The following is a 23,956-nucleotide window of genomic DNA, read 5'->3' on the forward strand; positions in this document are numbered from 1 at the left end:
AGACTCGTGTGAAGAAGACGGATAATTACGTCGGTCTTTAAATGATCCCTGCACATTCAAAATCTCTGCAGCCACGTTTCTCCTCTCTCACAGAGCAACCGTGCAACAATAAGCGCGTTGTATGCAAACACGTGTGCGTGCATACGCTCACTGGCCACTTTATTAGGCACACGGGAGGACACAGAATTGAAGTCAGGTACAGGATCCTTGCTCTGCACTGAAAACAAGGGCTGTTTAGTAAAGTCTGTGTCATTTAGGTGGATTTAAAAACACAGATTAAAAGCCACAGAAAAAAGCTCATTTGATCAGTGGATTAACAAAGTCTTGTGAGCTGTGATGTAAAAAAAAATAACTGCAGTAAAACATGACAGCATGCTCCAACAGACTTTCTCCTCTCCTGCAGAGCCTCACTGTCCACATTATTAGGTACACAAGAGGCATTTGATTGACAGCTGATGTGACAGGTGCCCTTCCAGAGGACATGCAAGATGCTGAACGCATGGAGACAAAAGGAAGACATTACATTTTATCATTTTGCACTCCCTATAGCCACTTTATTAGGTCAGAGGGCAGCTAATAAAGTGGCAAGAGTGTCACTTGTGCAGGTCTTCTGCTGCTGTAGACCATGTGTTTTAAGGTTTGTGCTGTACAAAGTGGTCTTCTTGGTACATCGAGGATGTGTTTGACCCACTCAGGTAATTTCTCCTGTGACCCCTGACATCAACATGGCATTTCACACCCAGAAAACTCTCTGTAGATACACGAGTCTCAGAAATACTCAACAACCAACAACCTAAAACAGTGACATATTTTCCATATTTGAACTTGTCTGAAACATGTTTAAATGCACAGAGTTGCTGCCACGTGATTGGCTGACAACATGTTTGTGTTAACATGCAGTTGAACAGGTGTACCTAATAAAGTGGTTGGTGAATGCATGCATGCATGTATGTGTGTGTGTGAGTGAGTGTGAGATTTGTGCTCACTTTTGCACTGCAGCTCCACCATGGCCTGGTACCACTCGTCCTGGTCCGCCTCGCTCTCCGCGGCCACGGAGAAGCTCTCCGCGCGGGTGTAGAGTACTATCATGTGCTTGTTCTTGGAGTCGGCCCGCTTGTTGATGTTGAAGCAGGTCTCCAGCGCCACCGTCTTCTTCGGGATGGGGGCCTTACCGCGGAATTTCTTCTCGCTTTCGTAGTACTCCAGGCGGGCCGGGCCGCGCTCCGACGCGGCGCGGAGCACGAAGTACCGCCGGTGCATGGACTTTTGCTTGCGGAGGTAGCCGCTCTGGCGCACGTCCTCGTTGCTCTGGGGCTCGTCCATTTCACCCGAGCTTCTCTATCTTATTTCCGATAAAATTAACTTTTAAAACAAAAAAACGAAAAACTATTTATTCTGTGGTGCTTTTAGCAAGTTTAATAATTCAAACATCCCTCTCTCCCACATCAACGCAGGCATGTGAGAGGAGGAGAGACAGGAGGTCAGCCCCGGAGCAGGGGGTTCACTTCAGGCTGCAGCTACCGTCAGTTCTCCTCTTCTTTATCTTCTTCCTTCTTTCTTTTTCAGTCTTTCTTCCCGCTCCAGCGCAAGTTTCCCAGCCGCACTCGGACGAGCACATGCGGCGACGCTAAGCGGCGCGGAGCTCCCCCTACTCTCCACTACTGCTGCTGCTGCCAGTATTAGCGGTTTAATCCCATTTACCGCACATCAACACAGTAATGTGCCGCAAAACACTTTCGCGCGTCTCTCCCGTCTATCTGCCCCCTCCACCCCTGCTCGGCTCGGCTCGGCTCGGCTCGGGTCGTGTTGCCGCGGCGTGGAGAGGAGAGCAGCGGAGCAGCCACCGTGGAGCTGCAGCTCTGTCACTCACTCCCTCACTACTCCACTCTGTGGAGTACACATGGTGCGTTCACTGACGCAGCACGAGCTCGGACAGCAGAGCGCTCCTTACATTCCCACTGCCTCCTAATCAATTAAAGGTGCGTTATGTAATAAATCTAAAGCAACTGGCCATAAAATCTTCCTAATATGTCACAGAGACTCAGGAATAATGTTCATATAACAAACTGAACTCACCAACAACAACAGTACAGCCAAAATATTTGCATTAAAAACATTTTTTTGCAGACTGCAAATCATGTTTATGTTTTGAAATCATGTTTTGGCGCCACCTACCGCCGTCTACCAATCATTGCAGTCAGTAGAGTCTCAGCTGCTGAGCAACCACGGGTTGCCAGTTACGTCAGAAAACGAAAGCAAAAAGACCTCTGTATTTTGAATTTGAATGTAGTAACCGTTTTTGGCCACATTCTTACATATGGTACCTTTAAATCGTGATGTATTGATACAGTAAAACGTGCCGATTAACAATACAGGTTTACTAGAACTCAACTTTGAGACAAGATTACATTGTGTGTATTGTACTGATATAAAATATAATACTATTTTCATTTATTTGTAATAGTTTTTTTAGCATTAGCTTGTACTGTTTTAATAGTTTTTATTCTCATATTGCATTTGCATGTTTGACTAATGCCTATTATTTATACAGTTATTTAGTTATATTTGTATATTTTTTGGTTAATTTAAATTGTTCCCAGCATTGTTTATTAAGTGTTTAAAACACATACACAATACGAATCATCACTCACATTTGTCACCAGACACAATACACTTCTGTTTAATGCAGCCATTTCCATTTATTTTTAATAATTACTCCTACTTCCAGATGTCTACAACAGTTTTCTTTTGTGATTTTGTTTCAATCGCACCTTCAGTATTACCCTGATGTCCGTGAACGCAGCGCCAGTCCAGCAGCATGTGTGAAGTAGATCTCAGTGTTGCTGCTCCCATGATTCCATCCTGCTCTATTTATTTAGAAAAAATCCCCTACTGTCATGTTTTGTAGTGTTAATAAACACGTTTTACAATGCACTGCTCACCCAATTACTATATGACACATTATTGGTGTATTACTGTGAGGCAAAACCTTAAATGTTTTCAAAAATCAAACATATTGAACTCAGTTCAGAAGGAAGACAGTGCAGATGTTTTGATGACAGATTCCTGTGAATGTGCAATTATTACTAACCCTGTTATTTGAGTCTGTGCACACTGTGTCCCAGATCTGTCTAGACTGTCCCTGTCTGAAGCTGAGAATCCTCCATCAGTCACTGTTCAAATCAGGAAGAAAAAAACAGCTTTTAATGCATTTTATTTTATTAACTTCACATTTGGATCGAGCGTGAGTTTCAAAAGCAGCAATAAATGATTCAGATGTGTCAAATAGTGACGTTTCTGACAGCTCTAAAAAAAAGGGTATCTGTCTTATGCAGTATATATGATTATGCAGTATGTATGTTGTTATGCAATATAAGTAACCTTTACTCACGAGGTCAGGCAGAAGTGGAGACCAGACGCCCCCTGCTGTTTCAACACAGCATTACAGCCAGCTTCAATGGCCCCTTTCAATCCCTTATTCTTCATGTGTCTTCTGCATTTGAGATTATTATTATTATAAGGCAAACAAACACCAAGAGCCAAACTGTGTTGAGAAGCAACAAACGGATTTTATGAACATGAACACTTATAAAGACGATGTAACACCATTCTCTCTTTCTTTTATTAATTCTTTTTTTTTTTTTTTTTTTTTTTTAAATAAAAAGGCAAAAATGAATTTCCATGTGAACCTAAAAGAAAAGAAAAACAAAAGCGAGAGAACATTTTGGTCCGGTACATGAAGCGGTACATGACATTTATCGTGCACATTTATGTTTAAGTTATTCTGAAATTGCTTTTACATTCAGTAGCATCTCCTTTAAAGCCCTCTAAGCGCATGCAGCCTGAGAGTGAAAAACAGAGATTATTCTTCAACAAAAAAACAGCGACAAAAAAAAGGTTTTGACACTTTTACGTTACAGTTTAGTAACAACATGGTAACATTTTGGTAACAGAGATGCCATCATATTATGGTAATACCATCTTAACTCCAATGCATGTATCTTTAAAACTCTAAATGAAACCGTTTCAAATTAGTGTGTCCATGCATTACATGGTAATTAGCCATTTTGAGTATTCCCAAGCATCTTAATATGGTGGCCTACACTAATTATTATTACCAAGGGATTATCTGGAAATGACATGAGAAACTAGAACATGTGTATTTCCATGGAAAATGTAGTTCCACTAGTTCTTCCTCTTCTTCTTTTAATAATTTCCAGCTCCTGTTTTCTTCTTCTTCTTCCCACAATAAGTCCCTGCTCATGCTGCCATCCACAGTTCAAAGTTCCCAGTCACATTTTGAAGTCCAAAATCACAGAAGTCGCACCTTCGCTCTCATACATAGGTATTCCTTTGCCGCAGTCCCTAATCCTCCAGGATCGCTGCTCCTCTTCTTCCTCAGATAATAATAATAATAATTTCCGTTGGCACCCCAAAAAAACAGCTGACGATGGTGTTTGTCCCAACTAATAATGAAATGCGGAAAAGTATAGTTGTAAAATGCTGACCTGGCATTCCCACCTAATACGAGGACAGCTAAGATGGCATTACCATACTATGACTGTGTCTTACTGAACTGTAAAGTGTGACCGAAACACACAAACAAACAGAAACGGTGGCAAATGAAGATGTTCCAAACACTCGTGACGAGGAGAAGCCCAAATGTGTCTTTTTTTTTGCACTTTTTTTTGCAGGAGATGAGAGCAAAGTAGCAGCAGCAGCAGCAGCAACATGTGTATAATATAGATACTGTAAATATAGTATGTGTGTATGTGTGTGTGTGTGTTCCTGCAAAAATCATAAAGGGGTTATTTTTTCCCCCTCGTGACTCCCGCAGAGCCCTGAGGTGGCGTCTACTGTCACACATACAACTTTCAGCACAGCAAGCCAACGCTCTCACACACACATACGCGGATTTATCGCAATAACATTCACACATTTCTTTTCTTTCTTTTTTTTGTCCCCCCCCCTCCGCTGCAAACACGTAAACAGACAGAGAGGAGGCAGGGAGGCAGGGAGGCAGGGAGGGAGGGTGACCTGCAGGGACCTCAAACCCTCCTCCGTCAGGGGATGAAAATACTCCAGAGGCTTTGAAATGGCAGCGAATCCTCAAGTTCACTTCCCTCGGCTCCCAGAGGGAACGGGTGGGTGAAGAAAGAGGTGGAGGAGGTGGAGTGGGGGGGGGGGGGATCAGATGAAAGGATTTCGCGACGTCCCTTGGCTGGGGTAAACATTTCCCTGGAAGGCAGCAAGAGATCCGGGGTGAGAACAAGCAGCGTAGCATTTATTACACTTCCTGTAGCTTGCAAAACATACACATTAGCCTCCGCCATGCACCCTCCACCCAGACTTTTCTCCCCCCTCCCTTGGAGCCTGTGTGTCCTCTTGTTTGCCGTACTCACAGTAAACGGGTTCACCGACATCGGACGTGGGACTTTGGGCTGAGAGTCAGACGCAGGGAAGGAGGCGAAACCTGCAACGTGCACACGGGAAATGTGTTTAAACAGAAAACTGCAGACGAGACTGATAAACGGTCTGTTTACATATTCACATAGTGCTTTTACAGTCTTGGTGACCACTCAAAGCTGCAGTGTACATACAGAGCATATCACACATCTTTCACACCCATTCACACACGGCCGAGCAACAAGGGGTTAAGTGTCTTGCTCAAGGACACATTGGGATTAGGATGGACAGATTATTGGCGCCAATATTTGGCATTTTGACGCAAATCGGCATCTGGGTTGTTTTTTGTTGTTGTTTTTTAATCCGACAGCCGATGCGAGATCAATTTATTTATCAATTTAAAATGTCATTTTTTATAAGAGATGTTGCTGACCCTGAGAACTCCCTGCACTTTTTGTTTGAACTTAAAACAAAGAAACGTGAAAGATAAAATAGCATTTCAGTTATATTGAAATTTTGGAAAACTTTATTTACTGTAGACAACTTTAGGGAGCTATTTATTTATTTATTGAAGTTTTCATTTAACTTTATAAGACCTGGGAGCTTTCTGCACTTTTTGTTCGAATTTCAAAACAAAGTTCAAAATGTCTATTTTCATGTTGCAAATCTGAAAAGCTGTTATATAAACATATGCTTAAAGGCATTTAAACTTTAAAAGTTAAGTGCTGGTGTTATTCAAAATTTTGATGCCAAAATTTTCACTTTTACTGCAAATGAATATCGGCTCCAAATATCGGTTATCGGCCTCCTTGACTACTAATAATCGGTATCGGCCCGGAAAAAAACATATTGGTCTATCTCTCATTGGGATGTACACTGGGATCACATTTTCATCCTTCAATATTTGGGGTTAAATATTGTTTTGAAACATTTCAACATCATGTGCATCATATTTCTCATTTCTCTTCTAATACAATCTGAGGGCTCAGTGTTCGCGCACATCCAGCAGCAGTTTCCACTTTTAATACCAATATTTCCTGCATCTTTTCATGATATGATGCACTGAAGATGATTATTTGCAATCTTGCTTGCAGTCTCACAAACTGTCCCAATTTGTTTTAAGAGTGCAGGTGCAATATCCTACTTTTTCTTTTTAAATATTTACATAATACAATCTTTTCTTTGTATGTTATCTTTATATATAGCCGTAAAAATTAGGTCTCAATTCTAAGAACACATCCACACTCACAACTACAGGGAATTTAGTGTGTTCAGTTAATTAATGCTTGTTTGTGGACATGTGGGAGGAAACTGGAGAACACGTGCAGCACTGTGTGGCCCTGAAATGAATTCAGAGGGGGGAAAAACCCTATAAAATATGAAATTCCATTGCAAAATAAAAATTGACAGTGCTGGAAATCCAAAGGCTTTCAAAATTCAAATGTGGTGAGACAGATTTGCTTCCATAGAACTCCTGCTGTACGCCTCACAGCCTCCTGGTGTGTTTGATCTGCAGTCAGTTCACATAAAGCAGGCCACTTAAATGTTCATTTAAGAATGTGATCATTTAAGTTTTTAGCATTGAAGAGCAGCTTATAACAACTATTTACATCCAGCATTTATGATGTACAAAATATTAACACTTTTCCTCATTTATTAGCTACCTTATTAGCTTTTAAATGCTTGTTCACATCACATTTCTAATCAGCCAATCACAAAGCAGCAACTCAGTGCTTTTAGGCATGCAGACACGGTCAAAACGACCCACTGAAGTTCAAACTGAGGATCAGAATGGGGAGGAAAGGTGATTTAACTTGACCGAATAAATAAAATAAATCAAATAAATGAATTGTTTCAGCTCTAATTTTGCAATGTAACACGTTTGGTTCTCTGAAGAGTTGATAAATGTCTGATTTACAGCACAGACTGGAAGTCTGTTACTTAAGCAATAATTTATGTAATTTACTTTGTTACGGAAAGCTCTCGTCATTTATTTATTTTAGATTTATCAAGTTTTTTTTTAATGAATATTCCAAAAAACAAATAATTAAATCGAACTGTGGGTCAAAAATCTTGAAACAAACTCAATTGTGACTGTGTTGTATAGTTACAGGCCTAATAATAATAATAAAAATAACAATAATAATGATAGTAAGAGTTACCGTTGGCTTCCTGGATGCTGGCTGACTCGTGAGGAAATGCACAGTGGGTAGCAGGCGCAGGGAAGGCGGCAGATGGAGGGAAAACAGAAGTGGGCGAGGTGACGAACGCACTGGAGTCACCTGGAGAGAGAGAGAGAGAGAGAATTTCCTCTTCAATATTTGAACAATAATTATATCCACAAATGTACAGGTAAATGAGAGAGAACTATATCTTCTACCGCAGAGCCCACAGGCTTCATAAATACATAATATGTTTGAATAATTCAAATCAAGCTGAGAGGTCAGCATTCATATAATGAGCCTTTTATTCACAGGAGAAGGCAGCACAAGCTCAGGTTCACTATGATATATTACAGCTTTCTTCACGCTTGTAACTGAAAATATATTTTCTGATTATTTTAAGTTTATTTTTTCCCAGCATCAATACAGTATTGATGCTGGAATCAAAATTTCCCTTTTGATTTGAGGAAAAAATAACACATTACTAATCCACACAGAACATTATCATTATCAGTTAGAGGTGGAAGTAAATACTGATATACTAAATAGTAATAATGTGATAATAATTTCATGACATGATACTGTGCTGATTCTTTGATGTGGACATTTTGTGTTGTATTTCAGCCTCCGACCACTAGCAGGCAGCAGCTTTCAATCAAATGACTCTTTCTCTCTTCCACTCGTTTCACTCCACAAAAAACTGTTTATCATTTATTGCAACACTTTATATGACACATATATATATATATATACACATTCTCACCATTAGTTAGGTGCTTGCTAACATGCATATAAGTTGCATACTTATATTTATCAGTAAATATTAAGCACGTATTAACACCTTATTTAGCAAAAATCTTAATTCATGTTGAAATAGCGGTAGAATAAGGTTATGTTAAATTAAGGTAATATTGCGTAATAATTACCAATAAAGGGCGAGTATGCTACTTATATATGTTAGTTAATACCTAGTTAATGGTGAATATGTGTTCTCTAATATAAAGTGTTACCTTATTTATTATTATTATTATTATTATTATTATTACATTAACATTATTATTTCATTGTTATTTCTTGTTCCTTCTTAACTTTTTATTAGGTGCCTGCACCGCAAGGCATTCTAGTAATTGATTTTAGTATACATATATACATATGTACATATATTCATATATACATATATACATATATACATATATACACATATACACATATACACATATACACATATACATATTGTCTTGCTTATTGTATCCCAATATATCAACATATGTCATATGATCACTTCGTTTACATACAGACTAAGTCGTATCTGTCAAAACAATACATGAAATAAAGATTTAGAACCAATTCAATCCTAAACAGAATGTGTGAAGTGATGCTTTTGCCACTTTGAAGTGTTTGAAAAGAGGAGTTAAATGTCTGCACGTCGGTGAACATGAGAGTCTCACTTCCTGAGGCGTTGCTGAAGGGGTTACTGGGGGAGAGGGCGACAGGCTGCTGGGAAGCAGAGCTGGAGCTGGAACTGAATGGGTTGGGGAAATCTGAGACACACACACACACACACACACACACGCAGAGATGGAGGGATATAATTCACAGTCCTTGGGGTTAACAGGGTACATTCCTGCCTATATTCAAACCAAACGCTGCTCTCGCAGTCTCACTGATGAATCCTAATTAGACGAGTTGGTTTGGTGTAAAGATGAAAGAGCTGCATGTAAAGACAGTCCCGATTAGCAGGAGGGATCTATGAAGTCTGTGGTCAGTACATACTTGAAAAGGTGTGGGAGCTGGACACTGTATCGACCCCCGGGGAGCTGCAGAAAAGCAGAAAAACGGAGCATCAATCAGAATATTACCTTTATACGGCACCATAAGCAAGCCATTTAAAAAAAAAAATCTCATGTCATGATAACCAAAAGCTGATTGGAGAAAATGAGTTTTCCTCTTCTACCTGGCAGGAGTCGAGCTGGATGAAAGCCTGCTGCCGAAGATGGTGCTGTACTGTGGAGGGCCAGCAGGTGGAGCTGAAAAACAGTTGTTGTTTTTTTTGTTATTGTGAGTGTGGAGCGTCACCTCAGGGCTCTAACCAGCGCTGATTTACGCAACGGAGAGCGACGACTGTTATCTTAAGAAAGTGGAGTTGAAATATTACAGCGAGTTCAAACTGTTGATCCTAAGCATGTAAGTCACGGGGAGAACAAACGAGCGTTACAAACAGTCTGAATAAAACATGCTCCCTGCATTAAGCCTGATGTGAATCAAAGTGAGCTGGAGCAGAAAATCAATAATTACTCGTAGCCGAGCAGGACAGGCTGTGATGAAGGTGCAACACAACAGAGCTGCATGTGGATTTCTGTGGTTGTTAGGACAAATTTGTTATGGGACAAATTGAACGAATCAACAAGGTGCTTTGGATCAGAATGTCCAGAAGAGATAGAGCAAAAACAATGAGGATAATTCAGCTGCTAAAAGCATTGGTATGTGGTGTCAGGATGTTATGAAACCTCTTTACGGTACATCACACGCACACACAAACTCTCCCTCTGCACTGGACACGGTGGAAGAAAAGCTCAGGTCTTTTAGATTAGTCACTCCCAGAGACTGGGTGGGGACCCGCAAATGGGTCGTGGGAATTTATTTTCTGGCTCACGGAATAAATTTGCATAATTTGCTTTCAAGCATTTTGCATAAAGCTGCAGTGAGTAACGTTTGGTCATTGTTGATGTTATTGTTGTGCCTCCGTTTGGTCTTCATGAACAGAAATGGTGTAACATTATTTGTTTGCTGAAAGCAAGCTCTGTCAAGCAAAACTATCAGACCAGACTGAGGGAGTGTTTGTGTGTATACAGCAGCAGCAGCAGCACAGGGGCGGCCGGAGACACAAGGCTTTTATCCCGAACTGCTCAACAACTGGGTTTTTTGAGCAGTAAATATATATTCTGCTATTCTAGTCATTCTTTTTTTATTATTATTATTATTATTATTATTGACATTAGCATTAGTATACACAGTTTTACTCCACTGAAAACAATGCTGTTGCACATACTGCGGCAACTCCTTATGTTCATGTAAAATACTAAAAAAAAATTGTTTTATTAAAAGGAAACACTTCATTGCAAGTTTAAGTATAATGGAAGCCTTCCAACTATTCTAAGTGGCTGCAGTGCAGTAAATGTATTTACTGTACTTAATGTACTGTCATATATTTCAGCCTGATGGTTTAGATTTATAGTTCTGTCCGAGGTGATAAATCTAAGCAGTCATGAGTGGATTAATGAGGCAAAAAAAAAAACTTTATGTTTTTATCCTTTTCATTTTAAATCATTTAAATCACCAAAGAAAATAAGAGAGGGAAAAGTCTCTTTTTTGATGGTCCACTAATGTGAACATTTTCCTACCTGTGGTTGCCGGCGTGTCGGAGAAGACGCTGTCCAGATGTGACACGGCAGCGTACCTGTCCTGGCCGCCGCAGCTGCTGACCTGTGGTATCGTCTGGCTGCCGCTGGCAGGCTGCTGCTGCTGCTGGGACAGAGACTGGGGCAGAGAATGTGGCTGAGGATGGTTCAGACCTCCGAAGTCCACGCTGAGAGACTTGGGGAAGGCCCTGAAGGGCCCCGTGGCCCCTGAGGCCGATACTGTACGACCTGAGAGCGAGAAAACAAGAGTCAGTCTCAGTGCTAAGGAAGCGGATAAAAGTGGAAAGGTTCTTAATGGACCAGTTGGTCCATTAAGCTTTCATGCTGATCCTAGAATTGATCCCTTAAAATAGGACTAAGTGGACAAAATGAGAACTGGGCAATTTCCCTTTTGCCAAGAAAGTCCATGTGATTAGACGCTTCATAACAATACATCTGCAGGCTATTTATTTTGGTGAAATTATATAAACAAGTGGTTCTCAAACCTTTTATGCCAATGTGTATGTACCACCTGAGAAAACATGAGCTCTCGAAATAGCACTATTATCGCCAACGTTAAAATACAGTGGTGAAAATAGGCCGAGCAAAGTCAGCTCCAGACTTTTCACAGGAGGCAGATTTTATTCTACACAATATTTCTGATTTTCCTCCAAATACCACCATTGTAGGCTCAGTTTGAGAATCACAGATATAAACCAATACATTTGTAATATTTAAGAATGTCTTATCACACTAATATGAAAACAACTCCTGGACATTTTATCTGATGCTAGAGGAAACACATGACACAATAAAAGGAGAATAGTAAGGCAGCCCACATCACATACACTTCTTCTTTTTTCCAAGCTGCATTAGCATTGTCATGCTTCAAAGCTCCGCGAAGGCAGGATTAGCTTTACAAGTAGCATATCTGTCAGCCATGGTTCAGCAATAACACAAATATGAAGAGGCAAAGCAGCAAGCCAACAAGTTCCTGAAGAGTCTTCAAAGCACCAAACAAAAATAAACACTTGTCAGACAGTAACAAAGGCAGGAAATTACAGTCAACGTGTTTCCAGGGAGCAAGCATTAGCCACAGAGCATGCTAGGGTGGTACCTATGTTCCCCGGGTCCAATGTTCCCAAATCGGGGAGCATCGGATATTTAAAAAAAAATTTAAAAAATTAAAAAAAAGGTCCTATGTTCCCCATTTTCCCCAAAAAAGGTCCTATGTTGGGTCCTATGCTCCCCGGTCACAACCAAAGTGGGGAACATAGGACCCTTTGGGTGAACAGCGGGGAACATAAGACCCTTTTTCTAAAAAAACGTGGACCCGTGGAACATAGGTACGGCCTCGCTAGGGTAATGCTAGCATGTTAAAACAGCTTGTTTTTCCTCTGTCAGCTAAAGATTATCTGAGGATATAAGTCATGCAAATGTCAGGCAGCATGTTGTTTGTGATATGATCATACTTTATCCTCCAGGAGAGCTTACAGATGTAATGTAACCTCAACTTCTTACAGCACTTGTTTGTGGGGTTAACGTGAGTTGTGAGATTACAACTAGGGCCCTACATAGTTTTAAGTACTTCAACTTCGCCAACATGGAGAGAAATACCAGCCAGCAGGAGCGGCGGCGGCTGCAGCTACGGCCTAAAAATAGGGCGACTTTATGCTTGTTCATTTCCCTGTGAGGGAGCGGTAGGTACAGTATATGAGTTTCTCTGTTTGACCCTCTGGGCCTTCAGACCTGGACTGTGAAGTGGGAAAACTGACTTTCAAAGAAAAATATCAACCCCCTGTTTCTGTCTGTGACTGTGACCAGCCAGGGCTCAGGCAACTGCATGAATACAGATTGCTGTCGTCGTTGTCTCAAACTGCTCAAAAATAAAAGTCAAATCCACTTGCAATGCGAGAAATGGTCAGTGCCAGCGTGCCTGCAGTTCTGGCAATGTATTATGAATGACACAGCATATGAAAAAGCTTATTGATCTCAGCCATTCAGCAGCACACACACTCAGATATATATAAAAAAGCATAGTCTGGAGCCATGTCTTACCTAAAGTAAAGTGGTTTTTGAAAGAGCTACTGGCTACAAGGTTGAGGAAGAGATGAGAGAAAGAAAAGAGGAGACAGTGTCACTTTTTTTTTAATAAGAAAATCATTTTAGCTTTGTATAATAAAAGGGAACCCAGTGTGCTAAGATGATGTCATGGACCAAATATAATAAAGCTGAAAAATATGGCTGCAACCAGTGTGTGTGTCTCTCTGTCCTTCCAAAAATGAATCTCTGAGAGCCAACAGCCATGACTGGACAGCATCATCAGTGAAAAGATTCACCTTCACAACCCACTGACACTGTGAACTGACAAATGTTCCCACTGAACGCAATAGAAAAGGCTTTCGGGCGAGCCATGTGGCCTCATCCCCTTCTCCGTTGATCAGTGGCTCTCAAATGATCCAGCCTTAGGAACCCCATTTTTTCCTGAATCATTACATCACAGCCCAGCATCTAACAGATTTGAGCCACTCACTAAGAATATGTCCACCCCTTCTCACCATTACACAGGCCTTTTGGCTGGAAAAGGAAGTGTGTGTAAACTGCTCACTCTCCCACGCCAAATTCCCTAGAGAAAATCATCTTTTTTAGCTCATGAGCTTCAGGTCGACTGCAGCCGTGTTTGGCAACTTTGTGCTGCTCAGGTAGATAAAAATAAAGGATTTCCAACACCAAAGATACAACAAAACACATCCAAACTTACTGATTGAGGCAGTAGTGGATCAACAACTCCTGAATGCCATGATGTAAAATTGCTTATTTTCACTATATACTTAGGTGCAGGAAAGTGAGTGGTTTAAGTTTCTAGCTAAAAAAAAAAGGGCTGTTTTATGGCAAGAAGAAGTGGCAAAGTTATGAGTAGAATATCCTAGACTTAAAGGGGAATTCCAATAATACTTACAAAAAAATATTTCAGAATTGTTCCAGGAGATCGCCTCGGGCAGCAGCCGCAACAGACGGCAATCACGTTATATACATAGAAAGTGCTTGTTTTCACCAATAAATGGCTCCGATTGTTATTGTAAGAGTCTGGCAACATTACCAAGGGTGTTAGTTTGGTTACTAGACTGGTGGGGGACACTCTGCGCCGCTGCGTTGTCAGAACAGCACACTGCTTGGCTGTGATGCATTCAGCGACGCTCGTAAAATCCGCTTGCTCACTCTGGCTCTCCTATCACAGCTATTTAGAGAAAAGCCAGATTGTCCCTAGCAATATTAGAGACAGGGCGATGTGTCCACTGGACCAGTTATAAAACGTTTTGTAAGTACTATTCACATACACGGCCACATCTATAAACATAGGGCCCAGTTTGAAAAAATACCGCAATTCTCCTTTAACCAGACACAGATTTTATTAGGTGAGTCTTTTGTTAAATTGCTAAAAATGTGTTTTTCTTCTTTCACCTGCCAGTAACCATGTTATTAGCGAAATGTCCCAGCTCTCGTGCAGTGCCATGTCAATATCTCATAGAACCACACATGAAAATAGCTGAATGTTACTTGCCTTTCTATCATATCATATCATATGTGAAATTGACATTTTTCAGCTAAATTGAGACAAATGAAGGAAAAAAAGGTGACACACCTGATGGTCGTGGGAGGGCGGGGAAGGAGGGGGCGTGGCTCTGAGCCCCCAGCGCCGACGACAGGGAGCCTGGTCTCTGTCTTTCTATCCCACACAGTGTGGGGTCTGTAACAGAGAGACATCAGATAGACGTAAAAGGACAAGTAGGAAAGTATAGATCAAATTTGGTCCCAAAATATCCATTCATCCAATAAATTGCTGACCTTTCAGAGGGGGGTCTCTGAAGCTTTGGGAGCGCGACGGCCGAGCGGTGAACGCATCGGCGCGCATGTCGGCGGGTGAGATCGCGGGCACTCGATCCCACGGCGGCAGCTGAGCCTGGGACTGGGGGGGGGGAAAGGAGAAGAGGAGCAGATGGGAGGTAGAAGAGAAACACAAAGGCAGAAGAAGTGAGTTGCTTTCACGTGCTCTCAATAATTCATAAGCAGAAGCTTTGATGTTGAGGTTACCTGGGAACCTCTCTATGTCCAGCCCATCAGTCTGTGTCTCTCTGCTCTGTGGAGGCCAATCCATGGTCATTTCTTCATCTATTCTCTTTTTCTCTTTCAGCACTCTTTCAACTACTTGTCACTTCTCCTACAACACCCACTTCCTCTTTTGTTTCCTCATCCTCGCACTTTCACTGCCCCTAAAGCACGTTCAAATTTGGCTTTAACATCTGTGATCAGTGATCCGATAACATGAAGTCAGCCTTCAGTAGGACTGTTCACACCTGGCAGTAAAATGTGTCCTGACCACAGCTGATTCTATCTTCAGTTAAGTTGTACTTTATTTATCCCCTTAGGGAAATTCCTTCTCTGCATTTGACCCATCCTCTACTAGAAACCGTAGAAGAAAAATTTTAAATTCAGTAGAACAGTGGCACTTTCCATCTGTTTTTTATTGTACATTTTTAAATCATATTGATTTGTTTTATCATGCTTTTTAGTCTTTTTTTAATGATTCCTTTTTTATGTGAAACATTTTGAGTACCTTGCAGATAAGTGCTATATGAATAAACATTGACTGATTGATTGATTGATTGATTGATTGATTGGTTGATTGATTGATTGATTGATTGATTGATTGATCGATCAGTGTAAAAAAAAAACATCAGCTGGATGCTGTTGGGATCATTCACAGTGAATGTTCATACCAGGTCTAAAGTAGGGCTGCAACGATTAATTAATATATATATCGATTATTAATCATATTAATTAATCATCCACTAATTTTCTAATCGATTAATCAGTTTGAGTGTTTTTATTATTATTGTTAAAACAAATTTCTCTGATTTTTCGGCTACTTAAATGTGAATAGGGAACACATGTTTGCCATTAACTGGGTGCTTACTAACATGCATATAAGTAGCATACTAGCCCTTTCGTAAAATTAAGCATGTATTAACACCTTATGTAGGAAACATCTTAATTCATGTCATAATAGGTAGGCAGAATAAGGTTATGTAGAATAAATATAATAATGGGCTAGTATGCGACTTTTATATGTTAGTAAACACCAAGCTAATGGTGAATATGTGTTCCCTAATAATTTAAAGTGTTGCCAAACATTTATACTTTTAGTTTGTGGACAAAACAAGACATTTGAGGACATTATAATTTCCAGGTTAAGGAAACAAGTGATCAACATTTTTCAACATTTTCTGACATTTTCTGGAGCAAACTGGGAGTTTCAGCCCTAGTGTGAACATCTTGAAGCCTCTCACCAGTGGCCTGGTGGACCGTGCATTGGAGGGCATGTTGTGGACGGGATTGGCCTGATTGGCTAAGGGACCAAGGGAGGGCGGCATGGCCTGGACCCCTGGGCTCCACGGACCCTCCACATCCCGCCGGTTTTTGCTTTTGGAAAAATGCCTGCGAAAGATTGAAGTAAGAAGTGAGTCTGTGTGACTTAAATGGCAAAGAAAAAAAAACGCACAAGAAATACTTAATTCCTTGAAAATCTGGACCGAAAAATATGTTAAGAATTTGAAGCTTAACCCATACACACAGGGGGCAGCTATTCTATATTATCTTTCTTTTAAACTCTGGATATAATTTTGCCCTTTCACTTAATCTGGACTGAGAAAATTAATCTGAGACCATTTTTATTGTTCCTTTAGCTGTGGTGCTTCAAATAAATGGCTTATATTAGCTAGTAGTTTACATCGGAAATCATATATTTAATCTTGCCTATTTAAATCTGAGACTTTAAAATGATACATTATTCAGATTAAGGTGTTGCTGGGAGATTACACAATTCATATTCATGTTTACATGTCGTTACAGCGCATAATCCAACTATTATTTATGTCCAAATTATTTCTACTGCTGTGAAAACAAACGGGACATTAGAAACCTATTAAATATCATTAGTCTACAAATCTGATCCTGTCTTAATCAGATTACTGTATATTCGGAGTATGATCCTAATCAAGCAAAAGTGATCAGGAAAAGAAAGTGTTAATATTAGAGTGTTTTATTCACATTCTTGTCTTAATCGGGTTGATATCAGACAATATTCTGATTATTATAAGAAAATATTTCCTTATTCATGCATACATGAATGTTGTAGAGCACAATCTGATTATGACTCAGGTCTAAATGACATCTACTGCTGTGAAAACTCCAACAGGATGTGATAATCTATTTTAATCTGATTAGTCTCCAAATCTGATCCTGCCTTAATCAGATTACTGTGTATTCCGAGTTTGACCTAATTCAAGTTAAAGTGATCAGAAGAAAAAAAAACTGTTGACGTGGCATTGTCTATTCAGGTTGTCTTAATCTGGTTATTATCAGAATACTATACTACTCACGGTCAGCTAAATCAGTTGCTTTCCTTAAGATATGTATATATAAAAATAACTTTAAATTAGCTGCATTCATTGTATTTATACAGTTTTGGAATGCCTCTTTATATGGTGTTGACTGTGAGTTGTGGTTTGTTTGCAGACAGTTTTGCCAACAGTGTGTTGACACGTCCAAAGTTCTTGTCAACAAATCTCTCCGACTCCGAATAACAACCCAGATGCTGATGTAAACACCTTTACCTTCTAATCGTGTCAAAATAAAAGCATGACACGTCAAACTCACAGAACACACTGGAATAAAAGTTACAGGGTCGGATTCAAGTGTCTGTATGGAGCATTGTTAGAGTTTGTCTGACAAATTAACCCTTTCTGATCACCTGGGAACGTTTATTAAGCATTTTGAGTGAAGAGGCTGTCTTCATGGTGGGTGAAACATTTTCACAGGGTTCAACACAGAATATGGTGTTATACTGAAACAACGACGTCAGTGTCCATTCACCAATACACAGGCACATACTGTATTTATTTAGCATTAGCATGCTACTATTTTGCAGCTAACTTGGCTTCCAAAGGTAAGCTAGCGAGGCTACGGTTTGTTTTGTGACCGTCAGCCACACTGGAATCTCTTTCCAAGGCGTATTTGATTTGCGTTTTGTCTAATGAGGTTGCAGTGTTTTTATTATGTTAGCCTTTACGTTTCTTATCATGCATTAGCTTAATGGTGCTATATGTAAGAATGTGGCCAAAAACGGTTACTACATTCAAATTCAAAATACCTCAAAATAAGGTCTTTTAGGCTTCGTTTTCTGACGTAACTGGCAACCCGTGGTTCCTCGGCAGCTGAGACTCTACTGACTGCAATGATTGGTAGACGGCGGTAGGTGGCGCCACATGCCAAAACATGATTTCAAAACATAAACATGATTTGCAGTCTGCAAAATATTTTTTTTTTATGCAAATATTTTGGCTGTACTGTTGGCGAGTTCAGTTTGTTATATGAACATTATTCCTGAGTCTCTGTGACATATTAGGAGGATTTTATGGCCAGTTGCTTTAGATTTATTACATAATGCACCTTTAACTGAAAAATCTTCTTCAGCTCCCACTATAGGAATACATACTTGCTACGAGCACTGCACTAGTTGAATTAAAAGGAATCCTCACCATTTCTTCTTCTCATATTTGTCCTGGAGGAACTCTTTGAACTTCTGCGAGTCCTTCATGTCGGAGCAGCCGTCCGTCTTTGGGTCAAACACGCACAGCCACGTCCTCCTCCCGATCTGAATGAGTTTATTTGGACAAAAATAACAAAAAAATGAATATTAAACACGACAAAAATGAGGAGATTGAAACATTTTCACATCATGACTTTAAATCATATTCATATAAACTACTCAAACACTGTTAAAGAAGCTCTCAGTTTACTTTTGGACAGTCATCTCGGGGGGAAAGTCATCACGCAGCATCAGAGGGAGTCTGCTGTCTAATCGATGGAGCATTAAAATCAAACCGCAATCGCCACTTTTGTTTGGCATTAGCCTTGGCGAGTCGTCCTCTCACAAACATAAACAGGCTTTTTCATCAGTGATTCATCTCCGGGCGCCAAAGTCAGAGTGCGGCAAATATTACTGTGCCTGTGAATCATGACCAGCTGGATCTGTCCTCAGAGGACGGGGAGGGAAAAACGGCTGGACGGTGCACACCTCTGCCTCTCCTCACACACACACACATTGACTTCCATTCATCCCTAATCTTAACTATCACCAGTTAATGCCTCACTTCAACCTTAACTTAACCACGATTCAAATGAGAGTAACTAAACATAGCCAGTTCTGCCTCATTCGGACGAGGGTTTTCGTCTCCATGACGACGACTGGTCCTGACAAGGTCAGTGTTTATGCCAGGAAAGGCCCTAAAGAGGGAGCAAATACAAGTACACTACACACACACAAAGACACACAAATCCAAGCCAACAGGGAGCCGATAAAACTGGACAGCACTCATCTTGATAGCCTGAGACGCTTCACACTTTATGTGTGCGATATGAGCTCAGGAGCCAGCACGGACACGTTTATCAATAACACACAACACAAAAGTGTATTATTTAGAACACAATTCGGTTGTCAAACAGGAGACATTATTAACATTTGCATATTGACAAGGCTGTTAAATATTAAATATGTGGTCAAACAACAGATCAAGGTCGCCGCGGTTGCCACAGTAATAAGCACAGCAGCTTGGTTGATGCTGGATTTTTACCCCTAATATCAATGTTTGGACATTTGGAAATTGAAATAGCAATAAGATCTGTCTGCCGGGGAGCTGAAACGTGAATTAATTTTCATCAAGCGAAAGTATTGATTTTTGTATTCACAGTTGAGCGTTCTGTTTATGTGATCGATAAAAATGTAATTTCAAGACGAGACTTTGAACCAAAAAGGAAATTATTTCAGGCTTTGCCCTAGACTTCAATAAAACAATGAGCTGATTATTTTTAATGATTAAGTAAAGGCAGACCCTGGTCTAATGGAAGGGGAACTTGGCTTTTAACCAGAGGGTTGCCAGTTCAAATCCTGACAGGTGTTTTTATATTTTCTTCAGTATTTTATTGTTTATTGTATTAGGTCACAGGTTTTTATGTTTTATTTGTTTTATTCATGTCTGACGTACAACACTTTGTTTCAGCTGCTGTTGTTTTTGAAATGCTTTATAAATAAAGTTGGACTGGATTGGAACAAGTGATGCTTAAATGACATGTAAAGTGACACTTTCACCTGCTCATATTTTCTCATTTTTTAACCAGAATGACTTCAATTATCATTTTTGCTGAGGAACTGTGGTCAGAACATGCACTAAACAGGACATTTGAACCTCCTGACACACACTCAGGTTCACACAACTATCCTTTATAGGACCTCAATCATCATCCACCATAAGTTAAGGCCAAACCCCGAACCTTAACCAAGCCACAAATCTTAGCCCAAAACTTATATAGAAATTAGCTTCTGCCTCATTACGACAAGGACTCGACTACTAACTCCTGACAAGGTCAGTGTTTATGCCACAAAAAAGGTCCTAAAGAGGTAACAAATCCAAGCACACACACACATACACACAGAGAAAGGAAATAGACGGTGGTTTGGGTGGGACACACAGAGCCGGCCCTTTTGTTTCAGTAACATTCTTCCCGAAAAAGCTTGACCACAGAGACTGGTTTTACTGGTAGCTTAAACTTGTACCAAAAGAAAAAAATACACAACAAAAGCGATGACCTTGGGTTCTGACAAAAGCGTGAGCAACAACGCAAAACTACATCAAACAAAAGGGCCGTCACCACCGCCGCCACCTGAACGCTCCAAGTGGGACACGTCACGTCACTCACCTCGTTGCCATGGTTCTGCAGGAATTCCACTTCCTGTTGGGAGAAGGTTGTCATGGAGATAGACTTGACCCTGTGGGGAGGGTTGAGGCCTCTCCTGGGATACAGAAGAAGAGACAAGAGAGAGGAATTTGGATGAAAAATAACACCAACAAATGAAGACGTGTGCTCTTTTCCGTTGCCTGTGAGACAAGACGGCGCAGGTGAGGGAGGAAGGTTTGAACACACACACACACACTCACACACTCCTTATGAAAGAGCATCACGTGATTTCGTCGTCATCAGAACCAGTTTGTGCTTCTCCATGCTGGGAACATAAAGTGGGTCACTGCTGTAGGTGTGCTGGATTGAGCAACAATAACTAGGGATTTTAGCTTTGGACGATGTCCATCTTGATTAGTCCAAATTAGAGCAGCTGACATATGATGGCTATGTTATACCTCGTGGGTGATGACATCTGTCGCTCTCGTCTGATTAAACTGTTTAAAAACGACGCAACACAAAATTGCCTAGCTTAAATAAACACTTACATATACACAACATATAGTGCATTAGAGGTTGACGATATGTGTTTGTCTATGACCAATACGGATGTGTTTTTCTATGACCTATACCGATATGTGTTTGTCTATGACCGATATGTACTTGTCTATGACCGATACATATATGTGTTTGTCTATGACCGATACAGATATGTGTTTGTCTATGACCGATACTGATATGTGCTTGTCTATGACTGATACAGATATGCGTTTGTCTATGATCGATACCGATATGTGTTTGTCTATGACGGATATGTGTTTGTCTATGACCGATACATATATGTGTTTGTCTATGACCGATACATATATGTGTTTGTCTATGACCGATACATATATGGGTTTGTCTATGACCGATACAGATGTGTTTGTCTATGACCAATACAGATATGCGTTTGTCTATGACCGATACCGATATGTGTTTGTCTTTGACCGATATGTGTTTGTCTATGACCGATATGTGTTTGTCTATGACCGATACATACATTGTCTATGACTGATACCGATGTTTGTCTACGATCGATGTGTTTGTCTATGACCGATACAGATACCCATAAACTATCACAGTTCAATGAGTAACCAGACACGAATGGTCTAAAGAAATATGCTTTAGTGACTTAATTGAAACGTATAATTTGTAATAACTCATAAAATTATTATCAAACAGCAAATATCGGCCAACAAAAACAGTCTGTGCATCACATTCTGGTCACATGACTTCCCTGGTACATTATGTCTCAATTCACCGTCAACCATTTAGAGCTGTTTTCATTTAAATGTGTTGTGACTATTTCTGGTTTCTTTGCTCCATATGTTGTCATTTCCTGACCGACATTTTTCAACACTTTCTGACGTTTTACGGTACTTGGTAATGACAATAATCCTGAGTTGCAGCCCTATTCTTTTTCCCCAGTGCTTGGTGGTTAGTGGTTCTCACCAATATTACCAATACTACATTCATTATCGGTGCTGAATAACATGGTATCTGCTTGTCTCTAACGGTAATAAGGATAGTGTTTTCTTGAGGAGGAAGGAGGTCAGTGCTGGGACTGGGCTGAGCATGCAGAACAAAATGTGACAACACACACACACACACACACACACTGAGGGAGACATACACGCCCACACTGGAGAGGAGCCTAGAGAGAGAGAGGATGAGAGAGGGAGGCAGTGTCAAACTGCACCATGACGAAATGAAACGTAACTCGGAGCTGGAAAATGACCAAACCAAAGAGATGTGTTGGAGAACACGCATAGGAGGGAGGAGGGAGAAGGAGAGCGAGATAGACTGCGTAAATGAATACACACACACACACACACATATTGCGCTGTTGCATCACACCAACCCTCCCTGTTTACGATGAAAAACAAGAGCCTGTCACTCCATTATTGGTGTCAAGATAATTCTCAGGCCTGCTTTACTTTTAACAGCTGAGCGCCAGCAGCGTGTTTGTGTGTGTGTGTCTCTCTCTCTCTCTCTCTCTCTCTCTCACACACACACACACATACACACACACACACACACACACACACACACACACAAAGATGCTGCTGAATGTGCAGTAAATAAAAGCAGCAGGAGGACACAGAGGAGGACACAGAGGAGGAGGAGGCTCTCCTCGGTACTCACAGCATTCCGGAGCACGACGTACACACGAAGCTTCCCACCGTGATGTCGGTGTAAGTCACCCCGGGCTGGTTGCACTCGAAGCAGTGTTTGTTTACTCCGGACTGGGCTAGCTCGCGAACCTTACGGGCGCAAATCTCCTGGTTGTCCCGGTGTTTTCGGTTCGACATTTTGAATTTGAATTTTTACTCTAAAACGTCGCTGGTTTGCCGTGGCGGCTCAGGCTCGGTGTGACGCCCGGTAACGCCTCCCTCCTCCTCCTCCTCCTCCTCCTCCTCCTCCTGGCTCCCCCGCCGCTCCTCACCTCACCTCGCCTGCATTAGTGGAGGAGCTTTTTTACGCTGCGGCTTCAGCTCAATGCATGGCTGCTCAGAGAGGAGCGACAAGTTAGAGAGCGCGAGCTACACACACACACACACTCACACACTCACTCACTCACTCACTCACTCAGACACACGCTCGCGCTCACACACATTAACCGGAAATGTTTTGCATTCCCTTCAGAATAAAAGTCAAGCATAACAGGTGGCGCGTCAGGTTTAAGTAACGGTGTCACAGAAGTAAGTTTTTTTGTTATTCTTTCCATATTTATTTGTTCTTGTTCTGTTTATCATGTATTTTAAAGGGGCTGTATGTAATTCTATAGCCAAAACTGTAGATTGTAACAAAAATGGTGGCCTCCACAAATCATAGTGGATTGGTCTCAAACTATGAGTGTCTGGCCATGAGGGAGCCTGTCGTCATGTGAAAAAAAGAAAGTTCACCTATGTGGGAAATTAGCTTAAAAGTATGTCAATATTCCATAATATTTCACAGAATTTCAAAGTAAAAGTTTTTGTCGTGATATGGAATGATACTCACTTACAATTAAAACAAAAACTATTTATGATGCAAATTGAAATTATTAACAATAATGATATGGACAACTGGACAATAAAAACACTTAACATGCTCATAAACATTAAAATTTACTGATTTGTCCATTCAGGCTCCTGTAAAAATAAGTCAGCC

The 23,956-nt window shown here is 40.7% G+C and overlaps 2 protein-coding genes across 4 annotated transcripts in view; both read right to left on the reverse strand.

Annotated features, from left to right (window-relative positions):
- The window catches only part of LOC310944789 (insulin receptor substrate 1-B), a 55,513-nt gene extending 53,842 nt beyond the window's left edge, over positions 1 to 1,671 (reverse strand). Inside the window, exon 1 of the mRNA XM_083910620.1 lies at positions 987 to 1,671. Within this exon, the coding sequence (XP_083766746.1) occupies positions 987 to 1,323 (337 nt within the window). The 5' untranslated portion in view covers positions 1,324 to 1,671. The remainder of the gene's footprint in view (positions 1 to 986) is intronic.
- A 1,884-nt stretch (positions 1,672 to 3,555) lies between these two features.
- On the reverse strand, positions 3,556 to 23,254 carry agfg2 (ArfGAP with FG repeats 2). Of its 3 annotated transcripts, XM_083903547.1 has the most exons (14): positions 22,949 to 23,254; positions 20,783 to 20,876; positions 18,565 to 18,680; positions 16,315 to 16,462; positions 14,813 to 14,933; positions 14,610 to 14,714; positions 13,025 to 13,057; positions 10,970 to 11,215; positions 9,523 to 9,595; positions 9,342 to 9,385; positions 9,017 to 9,109; positions 7,569 to 7,688; positions 5,403 to 5,473; positions 3,556 to 5,238 (listed from the first exon to the last, which is right to left on the reverse strand). In XM_083903547.1, the coding sequence occupies exons 1-14, from the start codon at positions 23,113 to 23,115 to the stop codon at positions 5,191 to 5,193; spliced, it is 1,479 nt and encodes a 492-aa protein (XP_083759673.1). In that variant the 5' UTR covers positions 23,116 to 23,254; the 3' UTR covers positions 3,556 to 5,190. The 3 variants fall into 3 exon arrangements, with proteins under 3 accessions (XP_083759673.1, XP_083759674.1, XP_083759675.1); XM_083903548.1 differs by lacking the exon at positions 13,025 to 13,057; XM_083903549.1 differs by lacking the exons at positions 3,556 to 5,238; positions 5,403 to 5,473; positions 13,025 to 13,057 and adding an exon at positions 15,059 to 15,104.
- Positions 23,255 to 23,956: the final 702 nt, after the last annotated feature.

This window comes from Microchirus variegatus (assembly GCF_963457635.1).
Source record: "Microchirus variegatus genome assembly, chromosome: 2".
NCBI lineage: Eukaryota > Metazoa > Chordata > Actinopteri > Pleuronectiformes > Soleidae > Microchirus > Microchirus variegatus.

Coding starts and splice junctions, on each gene's coding strand:
- agfg2 (XM_083903547.1), bottom strand. CDS start 23,115: ATGTCGAACCGAAAACACCGGGACAACCAGGAGATTTGCGCCCGTAAG. Junction 14,934..16,314: donor CACGGTCCACCAGGCCACTG/GTGAGAGGCTTC, acceptor CCCCCCCCCCAG/TCCCAGGCTCAGCTGCCGCC. Junction 11,216..13,024: donor CAAAAACCACTTTACTTTAG/GTAAGACATGGC, acceptor TCTCGCTCTCAG/GTCGTACAGTATCGGCCTCA.